This window comes from Nematostella vectensis, chromosome 6, assembly GCF_932526225.1.
Source record: "Nematostella vectensis chromosome 6, jaNemVect1.1, whole genome shotgun sequence".
NCBI classification, from domain to species: domain Eukaryota; kingdom Metazoa; phylum Cnidaria; class Anthozoa; order Actiniaria; family Edwardsiidae; genus Nematostella; species Nematostella vectensis.
The window spans coordinates 8618086-8631989 of record NC_064039.1 but is presented as its reverse complement, the minus strand read 5'-3'; the positions used below and the strand labels follow the sequence as shown (position 1 = coordinate 8631989).

Here is a 13904-nt window from a genome sequence, read left to right as displayed (position 1 = left end):
TTTTTTGCACCTGTCGAAAAATCTCTGAATGGTGTTTAACACTTAATGACTAGCCCCATAGACTGTCAAACGATTAATATAGGCACAATAATACTCGTAAAGAGGTGATCTACTTCTGCCTGTTGGTACCCTTTCTTTCTCAGGGATCTAATAAGAGAGGTGGAAGGCCATTTTGTTCTTATTTGTCCATTTGAGTATCCTAGCAATAATGAACGTGTCGCGGAAACGATGCAGGATTTACGTTGATCGGCGGACCCCTGTTTATGTGTATTAACTGTTACTTCGTCAAAATTCGCGTTGTTTTACTATTAATTTTTGTTTTGTTGTTGTTGTTGTATTTTCGCGCTTGCGCATGCAATTAAGACTGGACTCTTTCTAGCGAGCCAAAATGCCGAGCGCACAGACAGCCCGGGTCTGGACTAATCTAAAGCAAACTCGTAATGCTGGCGCTTTACAGAGCTTTACGCCCTTTGGCGGCGCAAATAGTTAAGTCTGCGCGCGCTTTACGAGGGCACGTCATAATGGTGTTTTTTGGTGTTCTTAGAAATACAAACTTGTTTTATTGATCAATTCCACTGCCTAGCAGTGCTTGGCTGCAGATAAGATAACCTAGAAGGGCTCCGGTATAGATAATATTGGTATGAATTGGCTAGGAGGGCAAGTACAAGACACGCTCAGAGAGCTCAGAAGGCGAAACAATGGTGAGTGACAATTACTTGACGGGTGTTGGTACTTTCTAGCGCGCAAAGTTTTTTTTCTTCTAGCAATACCATTTCTTAAGAGGGAGTTAATGGCTGTTATGGTGGCTAGGATGGGCCCTTATAGCGGTAGATTACTGTTGGTTCATGATGTAAATGGTATAACTAGAAAGACTACAGGCAAGCTGTAAAAAAACCAGATGGTCTGCGTAGGCGTGGTGTAGACAAGATATAAATCAACACAAGGTTGAAAAGGTATGTGGAACGCTGACGTTTCGAGCGTTAGCCCTTTGTCGGAGCAAAAGAAGGAGCCGACGAAGGGCTAACGCTCGAAAGTCAGCGCAACTACTCTGTTTCACAGAGGCTTTCCACATACCTTTTCGGCCTTGTGTTGATTTATACCTTGGTTCATGATCTAACTGGTTTTATTAGTGGACTCCACGTGTCATGCGAAATTATTAGTGATGAGCTCTTAAAAGACTTGCCAAATTCACACGTTGTATAAATGTACGGTTAAGGTTGTAATTTGGAAGATATCGGTTCAATACAAAGACATATTCCTTTAGGTAAGACCCAGCTCCAAGATGTAGCCACGCTCATGGATGACAACTTGTACGAGAGAGACGTTCTGATAGCAGCCAAGGTCATGACAACTTCGCCTTATGTCACAACTAGAGTACAAGGTACAGGGTGTGTGTGATTAGGTGGGGCACATGAGCAATCACTTGAGTACAAGGGGTGGGTGGGGCACATGGCGAGGGGGTTGGGGCGCGTTCTGATAGCAGCCAAGGTCATGACAACTTCGCCTTATGTCACAACTAGAGTACAAGGTACAGGGTGTGTGTGGTTAGGTGGGGCACATGAGCAATCACTTGAGTACAAGGGGTGGGTGGGGCACATGGCGAGGGGGTTGGGGCGCGTTCTGATAGCAGCCAAGGTCATGACAACTTCGCCTTTCGTTCCAACTAGAGTACACGGTTGTGGGTGGGTGGAGCATCTAATGAAGTGAGACGCTAGAGGCAGCGGACCCCATGTAGAGTAGAAATCTTACAAAGTACACGCGAAAAAAGGCGTCTGCCTCTGCACTAGGTAGATACAAGAATGGTTGATGCTTTCTACTAATAACGACCATGATCCTTTCCTCTTCATAGCAGACAATGTATAGATTACGTACTAAAATTAGATTGGATGCTTCGTTTTTCAGCGATCAAGGATCTGGGACATATAGCGTGGTCTGGTAAGGACGTACATCGGCACTCATTTCTATTTGGTTTAGCACGAAATAGTGGCGAGGTTTGCGTTCTGATATGATGATTTTCGTTGATTTCCCAGGAGGACCTCCTATTGCCAAGTTCGCTGGTAGCTACTTAGTGAACCTGATGTCCATTGCAAGTGATGTGTCAATGCCCATGTCCATGAGATTGGTGAGAAATATCAAGAAATAAATGTTATTTACCATCTGGGAGGTCAACAGTATTGTGAAATACCGTGGTCAGTATTTTAATGGCCGAGGTCATGGTTTTTCACGATACAGACCGACGCTTAGCTGATAAATGACCTATTTTGATTAAGATTTTTGTCTATTTTGTCTTCAGGCAGCAACTCAGGCCATTGGTAATATCTGCAGTTCCAGCAAAGACGCAAAAGACCGAACAAGGTAGCTTGACCTTATAGAATATTGCATTTCTTGCTTTGAATTGCGGGCTTGTTCAGATGTATTCGGACAGGCCGCACATTATCCGCATATTGTTTAATCAGGTCCAGTGTGTATCCGCGCCTTATTATCCAACAAAACCGAGAGAACCCTGAAGAAAGACTGCAACGAGTATAAATATAAAGCGAATATATTTCGTCCTCGTTTGGTGCAGCATTTTTTCAATGCTAATTCTTCGTGAATCAAATAAGATTTAAAATGCATAATTGGTGTTTTGATGTGAAGTATGTTTTTTCTAGTACAATGGGAATGGTTGAAGTGCTGTGCGAAATACTACAAGAAAGCGGACCTGAACACTCCGCCTTGGTGAGAAATGCTATTGACCATCTTTCTATTGACTTATGCACACACACATTTTGCCCTTTCAAATAAATTTGCACTCGGAGAGAGCATTGCGCATTGCGTAATTTGACCTTTTGTAGCAGTCTCATGTTCACAGCTCCGTTTAGCAGCAGAGCACGTGAATGCAACCAGAATTATCCGACGAAAATTCTGTTGGACTTGTTCTGAGTAAACTGTTATGCCTAAATACTGTTCGAACCCGAATTAAAAGTTATCATGTAAGAACCCCCCCCACCCCACCCCGGATTTGAATAAGGAACTGAGCGAATAAGGAAACAGACGAAAAAGGAACTGCGAATAAGAACCAGAATCACACTGGTACATTTCTGCGCATCAAAATCTCCTCTGCTTTCGCAAATTAAAGAATGTTCCCATACTCTCCTCTGCTTCGTATTCAGCGGAAAAACGCTGTGCAAAGTCTGCTTATTGTCCTGTGCGACAACCGAGAGAATCAGACAAGTGCTGTCCAGTACAAGGGGTTGAAGGTAATGTGCATTTTTGTTAAAATTTGTTGCACTATGCCAAGCTTATAACTACATGCTATGGAATATTATTTACATATATCATCGAGGCCTGGATGCAGTGCTACTCAATCTTGTCTCCAGGGTCTTCTGGGTAATTTTTAGTTGCTAGACGCCATGTTACCCTGAAAGCCCTGGTGGGGGAGGTTGAGTACTTACTATCACCCCCATCTTTCCAATAGGAAACGTTGAGTCGTATCAGCGAGGAGGACTGGACCGCTTGGTCCCTTAACGAGGCAGAGAGACTGGGCTCCTTCCTTGGCTTCGACAGGGAAATGAACTGACATCATACGGTATTTGATGTACCGTGGTCACCAAGTACTGTGGTTATACCGGTAATGTTATTCGATATGTAAGTTGGTGCCCATAGAATATTCATTGATCGTAATTATGTATATAATTATTTTATAAGAAAATAAAGGTGTTAAGTGATAAAAAAATGGAAAGAATAAATATATATAAAAAAAAGAATTTAAAAAATCCGCCTCAAGAGTCTAACTTTCGATATGGCGTCTGTCAGCTAGACATAATATTGGGAGTAGGGGACTTGCGCTAAGAGATCACCTAACCTTTTGGGTCTAATTTGGTGACAAACTAAAGCCAAAATAAACACAGAAATAACTGCGCCTTTAACGCCATAGAAAGAGGAAAAAAAAATATTTTCCCACAAAGCTTTCAGCAGTGTCACTACAGCAGCAAGAAAAAAAAAATTGCCCACTCCTCCATCACTTTCTACTTGTCCGTCCCCAGTTCAGTCTCTTCAAACTACACGTTATCATAACCTGAATATAAGGGACATAAAACACCATTATGAAAACATCCCGAGAAAGCTTACAACAATACACACAAGGGTACTAGCAAATAGTTAATTGGTCTACAGAGTGACATAGAGTGGTTTTCAAAATCCCGTGCTACAAAATGTATTTGTTAAAGTGTAGTCAAGCCAGAACAAAAGAAAACAAATACATTACAGTGTATAAGTACCAAAGTATTTCAAGGATTTTCGAAAACCAGTCTAAGCTGGATATCATCATTAACCTTGAGAGCGGAGAAGGTATTGAATACAAAACACATGTATAGATTATAATTTATTTGGGCCCGATAGATGACTATGTACAGTGGGCGTGTTCGGTGCATTCATGCTAGCTACTATCCGCTGTGCATGGATGCATTGTAAACTGCAACAATACAGGCGATATCCCTAGCACGCGAGGCGCGCTATATACAGGGTATACATGTTCCTCAACTATTTAGCGCAGTTTGATTTTCACAGACTGCAAACTTACTTTAAATCTGAAACTATTTAAGACTATGCTACAACGATGAAGATTATATGGTTGATTTTTAAAAACAATTTCAAAAAAATATAAAAAACACGCATTTCATTGACAAAAAGTCGGCGCAAACGGTCTGCGATGAATAAAAACTATGAATGTTATGTACAGGCGTGAGAGACAGTTCCTTTTATGTTCACTTCCTTCTAGACGTTCTGTTCCTCGTTACTCTGGTGGTGACAGGCTTTTCTACGGCGACTGCTTTCTTTTTTCCGCGAGTCTTTCGGGTAGACTTCGGAACTTCCTCGGCTGAGCTTGGTTCAACTTTCGCCTTTTTCATTCCCCGGGTAGAACGTGTCTTTGGGGCATCTTCGACAACTTGGATATCATCAGAAATGGGCTCTGCTAATCGTTTCTTTCCACGGGCGGACCTAGTCTTCGTGACTTTCGCCTTTGGTTCAGTTAAAGGCTCCTGTGCCTTGGTAGATTTTCGGGATGATCGTGCTGCCTTGGGCTCTTCAATAGCTTCCGCTTCCACCACGATCGGTTCCTCCTCAGCCTTCCTCTTTTTGCCTCGTGTCGAACGGGTTGCTTTAGGTTCTTCAGCAGTCACAGCTTCCTCGATCACTTCAATGGAGACGTCCTTCTTTGCTGCTTTCCGACCCCGACGAGTCGATGTCGGCTTTTCTCCCTCAGCAGATGCTTCATCGGTCTGCGATCTCTTGCCGCGTGTGGAGCGAGTTGGCTTGGCTGATGCCTTGCCGGTTGCACGCTTTGGCTGGACCTCTTCGACAGGCGCTTCTTCTTCGATAGCTGTTCGAGCATCCTCAACCTCAGCGGCTGCGATCGGTTTTTTATTTGCAGCATTTTGCCCTCTCGTAGCCCGCTTGGTCTGCTTGGTAGGCGCTCTTTGATCCTCGTCATTTGTCTTGGTTTTATCCGCGGTTACAGCTTTGCGCCCCCGCGTAGCGCGCTTGGTCTCCTTGACAGGTTCCTTCTCGACAACCTCTTCGTCTTTGTTCTCCATTGTCTCCGTCACAGCAACTGCCACTTTACCTTTGCGTCCCAGGCTAGCGCGGACGGGCTTAGACTCTTCCACAGCCGTCTCATCTTTTTTCGATGTTTCACTTGCCTTTTGACCTCGAGTAGCGCGCTTGGGCTTAGGCTCACTGACGGGTGTTACCTCTACAACCTCGGCCTTCTCAGCCTCAGCGGCTTTTCTGCTTCGTGTGGCTCTTGAACCACGAGTAGACTTCACTTCTTGGACTTTGTCAGTTGTTCTCTTTCCGCGTGCTGCCCGCTTTGAAGGTAGGGGAGCGGGGACCTCAATCACTTCTTCTTCGACCACAACAGGCTCAGCCTTTGCTTTCTTTTCTGCGTTTCCAGATGCTGGTGCCTTTCTCTTCGCTCCTCGCGTCTTCTTGGCGGGCAGCTTCTCTACTTCCTCGACGACATTCTCCATGGCAGGAGCCTGCTCTTGGATTGCCTCCAGGGTAGGGGACATTACGGAATCCTTGCGAAGTCTGGTGTTTCGGGGAGTGGTCATAGGTGTTGGTACCTCCTGGATTGGTTCCAAGGCAGTGCGCTGGTATTTAGTAGGCTTGGGGGTCTCGAATACAGCTGCAGACCCACTCTTTGCAGAGGGTTTTTTCTTGGATTTTGGTGCTGCTGCTTTGCTTCTGGTAGACCGTGTGGTTTTTACTTGAGTTTCTCTTGTTACACGAGCCTTCTTCGGTTTTGGTTCACTCGGTGTTTTTTCCAAGGCAGGTTTCTTCCCTCGAATGGATCTGGGGCGTGGGACAGCCTCACTTTCAGAGAATCCAGAATCTTCAGACTCCACTATAGCAGCTGTAGGAGTGTCTGCAGCCAGTTTCCTCTTAGCCGCGGATTTAGGTTTTACAGTGAAGCCCTCGGGAGTGTTGAATAGCTCAGGGACAAAGCTATTAGCTGGATCAGCTGTGTTCTTGGCTTTGGGCGTCTTCTTCGTGAATTGGGGTACAGGTGAGGCGAAAAGGGAGGCCTCGAAATTATCTTCAACGTCAGCAATTGCATTCCTGATCTTGGGGGACTTGAAGAGACGAGAAACACCAGTCAATCCCATGCTCTTGCGACAGAGTTGGGCTCCAACAGCAAAATTTTCGTTAACATCAGCAACAGCATTTCTGGTTTTCTTAGCCTTGGGGCTTTGAGGAGATGACTGCATTGGACTGGTGAAGAGGCTGGTCTGGAAGTTGTTCTCAGGCGAGGTAGTGCTATTGTTAACTTTTGGAGTCTTCAATAGCCTCTTGACTCCAGTGAGTCCTTCACTCCTGCGGGTGGATGCCTTCTCGCTTGCCTTTGGCGATGGTAATGCTTCTACGGGAGGGGTTTCTGGCAATTCCAGCTGGAATTCGTTTACCTCGTGCTCGTTCAAGCTAGTGTTTGCAACAGTGATTTGCTTTTGTGCTGATCGTAGAGATGGTGTATTTACAGGCTGTACGGCTGTTACAACCTCTAGTGCCTTGGCGTCTCTTCGCTTGTTTGCAGATCGCAATGATGGAGTTTTACCAGGTTCAACTGCTTCGACTATGATGAATTCAGGAGTAGCGACAACAGCAGAGACTTCATTTTTTGTGCGAAGAGATGGCGTCTTAGCTGGTTCTATCGCCTCCACAACTTGGTAAGCAGGAGTTGAAACTTTGGTGGCAGACCTCAGAGACGGTGTAGTAGAAGGCACTTTAGCCTCAATAACCTGTAGGGTGGCTTTTGGGGTTGCTGCCTTTGCCTTATTGGCTGACCTGCTTGATTTTCGCCTCTGCTGGACTTGGTCTGGTGTAGCAAACATTTCTTGCAAGCCCTCAAAGGCCTCCTGATCTTCAGCTGCTTCTTTCCTGACTTGAAGTGACTTAGAGATTGTGTCCAGCCAGTTTCCAGATTTCCTGGTTGACTTTCGTATCTGTTGGGTTGACACAGGAGTAGCAAACAGTTGCTCTAAGCCCTCAAAGTCCTCCTGGATCTCTGCTCCCTTTCTGGCCTGAAGCGATTTGGAGATAGTATCCAGCCAGTTTCCAGATTTCTTGGTTGATTTCTTTTGTCGCTGGGGTGCATCTGGGGTTGCGAACATTTCTCGCAAACCTTCAAAGTTCTCTTCCGTGCACTCTGCCTCTTTCCTCGCTTGAAGTGACTTGGAAATAGTATCTAACCAGTTTCCAGATTTTCGCACAGAGCTTCTGCAGTTCTTGGTCTGCACAACTGGAAAACCATATCAAAGATTTTTTTAAGTAAAAATACATACAATATTTGACTGGCATGTTTTCAAATAAAAGATAATCAGATACATGATATCAGGACCTTCTTGGACATTGCTTGGTCTAAATGACTGAGAATTATTTAGCATATGAAAAAGCACTTGAAACATCTAGCACATGAAACAGAACAAAGTAATGAGTGCTCACCAGCTTCGGGTTTTGGCTGAACTGCAGTAAATACAAATGGAGCAGATGCTTTAGTAGCTGCAGTTTTCTGTAAAAATAGAAAGAAAATAGTTATAACCCTTTCCCTGAGAATGAGCATGCTGTGGAGATCTCCCAAAAATGGGTTTAGACAGAGCTCCTGGCGGCCTAACGTGTAGCCACTGGCTCACGTAAGAAGATAATCTAACAGGATAGAAAGGGAATCCTGATTACCTAAATCACAAAAAAAAAAAACAAATACACTTTTAGCCAAAAGGTCATGTAAAGCATCCCATGCATAGAATAATACCTTTTCCTCTGCTGTTTTCTTGATAAAGTTGATGTCAGGAACTATCTTCTTGGGGAGTCGTCTTACTGGAGTTTTCTTTGGCCGCTTCAGGATCTCAGCATATGTTGGCTTCCTGGGAGTCTTGGGCTTTGCCGCACTGGTAGACTTCCTTCTCACTGCACGGAGTGATGGTCGCTGGTGTATCTGGCGTTTCAGAGGAGTACGAATGCTCCTCTTGGTCTGACGAAGCTTGAATCCTTTCTCAATGTCCTTCTTTAATGGTGTCTTCAATGCCTTCTTTACATCAGCAGATTCTTTCTCACTTGTAGACTTTCTTGTCTTAAGTTTCTTCAGGGGCTGTTCATCCACTGAGCCTGAACTAGACTTGCGTCGTTTCACAGACTTTAGTTCTGCCTTACCTTCAATCTCCTTTATCATTGGAGAGTCCATTTTCCTCATAGTTTTCTTCAGCTGCACACCTTCCTGAATGGCTTTCCTCAAGGGTGTTGCTATTTTTTTCTTTGTCTTTTTAAGATCTGTCCCTTGTACAATTTCTTTTTGTAGTTCTTCTGGCATTTTCTTCTTGGTGGCTCTCAGCTTCTTTCCTCGGATGATCTCAATCTGCATATCATAAGCCATCACTTTCTTGGTTGGATTCAGTTTCTTGCCCATCTTGATCTCGTCTTGTAGGGCTGTTTCCATTACCTTTTTAGTGTGTCGAAGCTTTGGCTTGTTCTCAATCTCTGCTCTGACAGGAGTAGCTAGCTTTTTCTTCGTTTCCCTCAGTTTTGGCTTGCTCTCGATTTCTGCTCTGATTGGTGTGGCTAACCTCTTCTTTGTCTCCTTTAAGGCAGGTTTGCTCTGAATCTCCTTTCTTAATGGAGTAGCAAGCTTCTTCTTGGTCTCCTTGAGCTTGGGTTTGGACTTGATCACCTCCCTGAGTGGGGTCGCCAGCTTTTTCTTTGTCTGCTTCAAAGCAATGCCAGCCTCAATAGCCTCCCGCATGGGTGTAGCTAGCCTCCTCTTGAGCTCACTAAGCTTCTCCTTTTTGCTGCTTTTTGGTGTTTCAACTTTTTCTTCAGTATTCTGTGGTGCACTCAAGCGTCGGCTTGATCTCCTTGGAGTCTCCTTTACCTCCTTGGGTGTTGCTTTCTCTTCAGGAAGTTCTTTAATCTTGTTCTCTGTAACCTCCTCAGGGGTCTTGGATATTGCTTCCTCTTCAGGTTCTTCAATCTTGTTTTCTCTAACCTCCTCAGGGGTCTTGGGTGTTGCTTCCTCTTCAGGAAGTTCCTCAATCCTGTTTTCATTAACTATGTGCTTTTTCTTCTGATCCATAAGGAGACTCTTTCTATCTGAAGACACCCTTCTTGGGGTAGCACCTCGTCTAACAGGAGTGGCCGGAGGAAGTTCTTTGTCAAACTGCTCAGGACTAAGCATTGGGCCAAATGATACCCGCTTACTTTTAGACTCCCTACGCTTTTTGGAACTCTTAGGAGTGGTGGTCTTCCCTTGACTTTGTGTATTATTAACAAAGGGGGAAAGAATGCTCTCATCAACTTCCTCAAGAGGTGCAGCCATTGTCTGCAGAAATTGTATGTTCTCCTTCAAGCTTCGCCTTTTACTGGTGACGGGAGGGGTACGTGGACTGCCTTTAGGGATAGGGTCCTTAGGAGACTGGCCTTCCTGTTTAGCCTTCAGAGGGCCACTGTCGCTTGACCGTCTTTTGGGACTCTAGGAAAGAAAACACAATTATCAAGATAACAAAAATTGGCAGATGGAAAACCTATACTCCATGCTTGAATAATACACCTTTTGACGTATCCCTCACAGTTAAATTAAGAGAATTTTCAGGTAGGGTCTAGCAGCAGCAGGCATACCTTGGGGGATTTCTTGGGAGACTTCTTGGGGGGTGCAGGGAACTCAAATCTAAAGGATCTGTCAGAGATTGTAAAAACATCCAAATGGTTGACTTGAAGGGGCTCCACTGCCAGGGATGTACCATTCAACAGAGTCTTTGAGCAAGTGCTTAGATTGGTCAGCCAAACCTGAGGACAGGAGAATAAGAATATGTCAGAGAACAATCACTCCTTTATTGAGACCGCTCATGAAATATTATAAAAATGGTTACATTTGGTTTTCTAGATTAAGGCTTTCTTTAGCTATGTTAACTTAAAAAATATACAGTAAACTTTGCCTAAATGTACACTTTTGGAACTAAGATTTTCATGATGGCTTAGAGATGTGACTACCTGCGTAAAAGTCATCATTTTGGCAACTTGTGTGTAACCTGCCAAAATGACAACTTGGATGTGCATTTTGTCAATTTAGCAAATAATGACTTGTAGAGGAAGTAGCTTTGCAGCAATGTTGTTTAATTCCATGATTTGAGTCAGAAAACTTTTCTTTTTTTAGAAAGAATTTTTGGCTTTTTAGGCGTCATGATAACCACTCTGTAATCAGTACTGCAATGACTGTCTAGTCTGATGGGAATATCACATGTCACAACTAAGGTGTTGAACAGATTCCTTGAATGCTTGGCTCGTGCCGGCTTAAGTGATGCAAAATCAATTGTTTCTACATGGTTGGGACCGTGATTTCTGCAGTGACTTAGGAACTTGGGCGACTTAAGAATTGCGGGTTAAAAAGGAAATTTAATTGAAAATGTTATTACTTTCAGTCGGGACTTTCAGGAAGGTGACAATTTTGACACTTTGGCGATTTACATGCCGGTGGCTTAGGCAAGTTTTACTGTACACCCAAATTGATTTACATTAGCAGCAGGGCTTACTGACAAACCATCAGGATAACAGCTGTGGCGCCATAAGCCGCATACAAACTGCACAACAGCTACATGAAAGAATTTAGAACCAGGAACCAACACAATCCCTCAAATTGTTTAAATGGCTGTTTGATTGAGTTTGAAAATCAAACTCACAAAAATTATTTTAATTGTGTTTGATTGCTGAACCAATCAACTGACTGAAGTTGGATTTGCTTTCATTTGGATTTGACTGATTGTTGCCCCCGAAAGCCAGGTGCACAAGGTGTGGAAAATTTCATGTGTGCATGATAGTAAAATCTTGCATGCTTAAAATTCAGTGTGGGGATGCCGGTCAAACAAAGTCTTGCCTCACAAGCAACTGGAGCAAAATTTTCTTCTGTTTAAACTTTGTGTTTTTGGCCTGTCAAGGCAATAAGCAAAGTGCACTTGTGGATATTTTCCTAATCGTGTTTATGGGCTCACTGCCCCCAATAAGAATCACAAATATAACAATCTTCTTACATTTTGTATACTGTAATACACCTATTTCAAATAAGGTTGCACTCGTAGAATATGTATATTGTAACCTGCAGTGTTTCATGGGTATCAAGTAAATGAGGGTAAATAAAAGACAAATCCAGTTTCCAAAAGCTGTTTACATTCTTATGAACATTCATGGCTTTCAGATACAAGGATTCAGCCATTTATATGCTACCCAAGAAACCCCGAAACAGTTATGTTAGAATGTTAGATGCGACAGTGAGTTTTTCTATGATGAAGTTAAAAGATATTTGAGAATTCATCTAAAGATAACAACATAAGGGTGGTACTATAATCGAGTTTAGAGAATGACTAGATATGAATAATTAGCTTCTTTTCAGGTTTTCAGTTATTAGAAGGGGTTATAGTCTAGCTATTTGACAAAGTATAATCGAATATAAGTAATATAAAGCTCAAACTGGAACTTTAAAAGGCAAATGCATATACGAATACAGAAATGTAAATGGAGAATGGAGCGACAACGACAAAATTCCTTCAACAGAAACTTTCGGTTTACCTACGCTTCAGCCGAGCGTACAGTTTACTCGAGTCGATATATTACCCGGCTCTAGTCCCCACAGCATATACTATCAGTTTTATCAGTAACACAAATCAGCTATGTATGAGTGAACACCATAGAATAAAACATTTCGCTTACTTGTTTCTCTGAATCCACCGTTATCCTTGCGTGTTCCTTCGAAACGTTGGGCAACTGTATTCGTATATCACACTCGTTATTCCTAAAAAAACGAACAAGCAGTCAATATAAGCAACAGAAATCAAAAAAGATCGATTGTTGAATGAACACAGAATATAAGTATCAGATATTTAAGAAAACCAAAGCGACTGCAATTGCTGGAAAAAATTAGTAAATGTTCTTCGCTTACCTTCCGAACAGGCATTCTCTCGTACACAAGGGGAAGTGGGCCCCGTCTGCGCCGTTTCTTTTGATCACTATGATCCTCCCGAGTAGTTCAGACATATTCACGGGCTATCTTAAATTCCAGCGTGCTAAAATCGCGCCAATGGGGATAAAAATGGTGGAGATAAAAATAAACGTTCCGTCCGGAGACATCGGCGCGCGTAAAATAACGATCAAACACAAAACATGGCTTTTGTTATTCGAATTCTGCCGCTCTGAGCTCTGATTGGTCAGCTCATATCATGTGATAGCAACGGCCATCTTGTAGTTCTGCATGAAGGAATTTGATTGGATAAAGACTGGCACGTGATCTAACGATGTTGAAACGAAGCCTGAAGGAAGCGTAGCATTCGAAACTCGTATAAATGGAAGACTATCACTGTACTCCAGACTAGCGAGGCGATTTGATTTTTTTTTATATAGGAAACATTGAAGTTTATTTGAAAATTTCAAAGCGTGACAACTTTATGAATGAAGTTTTTATTCCAAATTTATTTGACAAGTAGAACACGTATCTCTCAAGAACATTGCGCTTCCTACTGTAACTGAGACACTGGGCAGGGGAGGTAGGTTTTCGGCCAACTGGTTAGTCGGCGAAATCGCATTCCGGAGGATGTCACTCAAAAATATTGTTTGTAACGAGGCTAGGAAAATGAGGCGGCGGGGTTAGAGAGGAAAAAGGAGGTTTCTCTCAAGAAATCTACCTCTGGCCAGCAAAATGTTGAAAATACAGTCGAAGCTCTCTGAGCGACCGCTTCTCGTAACGACCAGGCGCTCGTTTTCTCGATTACGACAACGATCACGAATCACCGATTGAATTGTCACACAAACTCTGTAATTCTAAGCTCTCGTAAGCGACCAACTTATCGGTGCGACCAGCTCCGTTAACAACCACAATTTCAAGCCACCAACTGAGATTTTCTTTTATTTTAAAGCTCTCGTAAGCGGCCACAATGATTTTTGGCTTAACAACATCAATCAACACCTGATAAACATCATATCCAATTAATGCTGAAATCACACATAAAGCGGAAATGTTGTAATGCTGCCTATCCAGTAGGCAACCATTAAATAATTTCTTCGTCTCCAGAAAATGTATAAATGCAAGGAATCTTTAGTCCCTTTCGTGCTCCACGATTTTAAAGATAGTCGTAGACGCATAAGATATTGTCATGAAGAAAAGTCGTCGATAAACGAGCATAACGAGCTACTTTGCGTATAATTAATTGCTATTAAATAAAACAACTCACTCTTATGATAAGTCAAATACCTAGTTTTAAAATCAAATAATAAACCAAAATATTACAGCGTTGTTATTATCACGATAACTTTTAGATTCCATTTTAATTAAGCTCCCGTAAGCGACCAACACCTATTGTTCAAGTTTTTGGCGCCCAGTGGTCGCTTATGAG

General features: G+C 43.0%; 2 protein-coding genes across 3 annotated transcripts; one reads left to right on the top strand and one right to left on the bottom strand.

Annotated features, from left to right (window-relative positions):
- The first annotated feature begins 519 nt into the window (after window positions 1–519).
- On the top strand, window positions 520–3715 carry LOC116615492 (armadillo-like helical domain-containing protein 2). 2 transcript variants are annotated; one of them, XM_032377156.2, is made up of 8 exons: window positions 520–701; window positions 1265–1381; window positions 1903–1935; window positions 2031–2122; window positions 2294–2355; window positions 2652–2718; window positions 3153–3239; window positions 3458–3715. In XM_032377156.2, the coding sequence occupies exons 1-8, from the start codon at window positions 641–643 to the stop codon at window positions 3557–3559; spliced, it is 621 nt and encodes a 206-aa protein (XP_032233047.2). In that variant the 5' UTR covers window positions 520–640; the 3' UTR covers window positions 3560–3715. The 2 variants fall into 2 exon arrangements, with proteins under 2 accessions (XP_032233047.2, XP_048584656.1); XM_048728699.1 differs by lacking the exons at window positions 520–701; window positions 1265–1381 and adding an exon at window positions 1476–1528.
- Window positions 3716–4350: 635 nt separating this feature from the next.
- Window positions 4351–12669, bottom strand: LOC5508366 (titin). Its single transcript, XM_001628897.3, has 6 exons — window positions 12458–12669; window positions 12229–12310; window positions 10147–10314; window positions 8291–10000; window positions 7984–8050; window positions 4351–7780 (listed from the first exon to the last, which is right to left on the bottom strand). Exons 1-6 carry the CDS (start codon window positions 12550–12552, stop codon window positions 4746–4748), a joined length of 5157 nt encoding a protein of 1718 aa, XP_001628947.3. The 5' UTR covers window positions 12553–12669; the 3' UTR covers window positions 4351–4745.
- Between the last annotated feature and the right edge of the window lie 1235 nt (window positions 12670–13904).

Bases quoted from the DNA above. Each gene is read 5' to 3' on its own strand.
- LOC5508366 (XM_001628897.3), bottom strand. From the start codon at position 12,552: ATGTCTGAACTACTCGGGAGGATCATAGTGATCAAAAGAAACGGCGCA. The intron at 12,311-12,457 runs GTAAGCGAAGAA...TCGTTTTTTTAG, and splicing joins AGAGAATGCCTGTTCGGAAG to GAATAACGAGTGTGATATAC. The intron at 10,001-10,146 runs GTATGCCTGCTG...TTTCTTTCCTAG, and splicing joins CTCCCAAGAAATCCCCCAAG to AGTCCCAAAAGACGGTCAAG.
- LOC116615492 (XM_032377156.2), top strand. From the start codon at position 641: ATGAATTGGCTAGGAGGGCAAGTACAAGACACGCTCAGAGAGCTCAGA. The intron at 1,382-1,902 runs GTACAGGGTGTG...TTCGTTTTTCAG, and splicing joins TGTCACAACTAGAGTACAAG to CGATCAAGGATCTGGGACAT. The intron at 2,356-2,651 runs GTAGCTTGACCT...TGTTTTTTCTAG, and splicing joins GACGCAAAAGACCGAACAAG to TACAATGGGAATGGTTGAAG.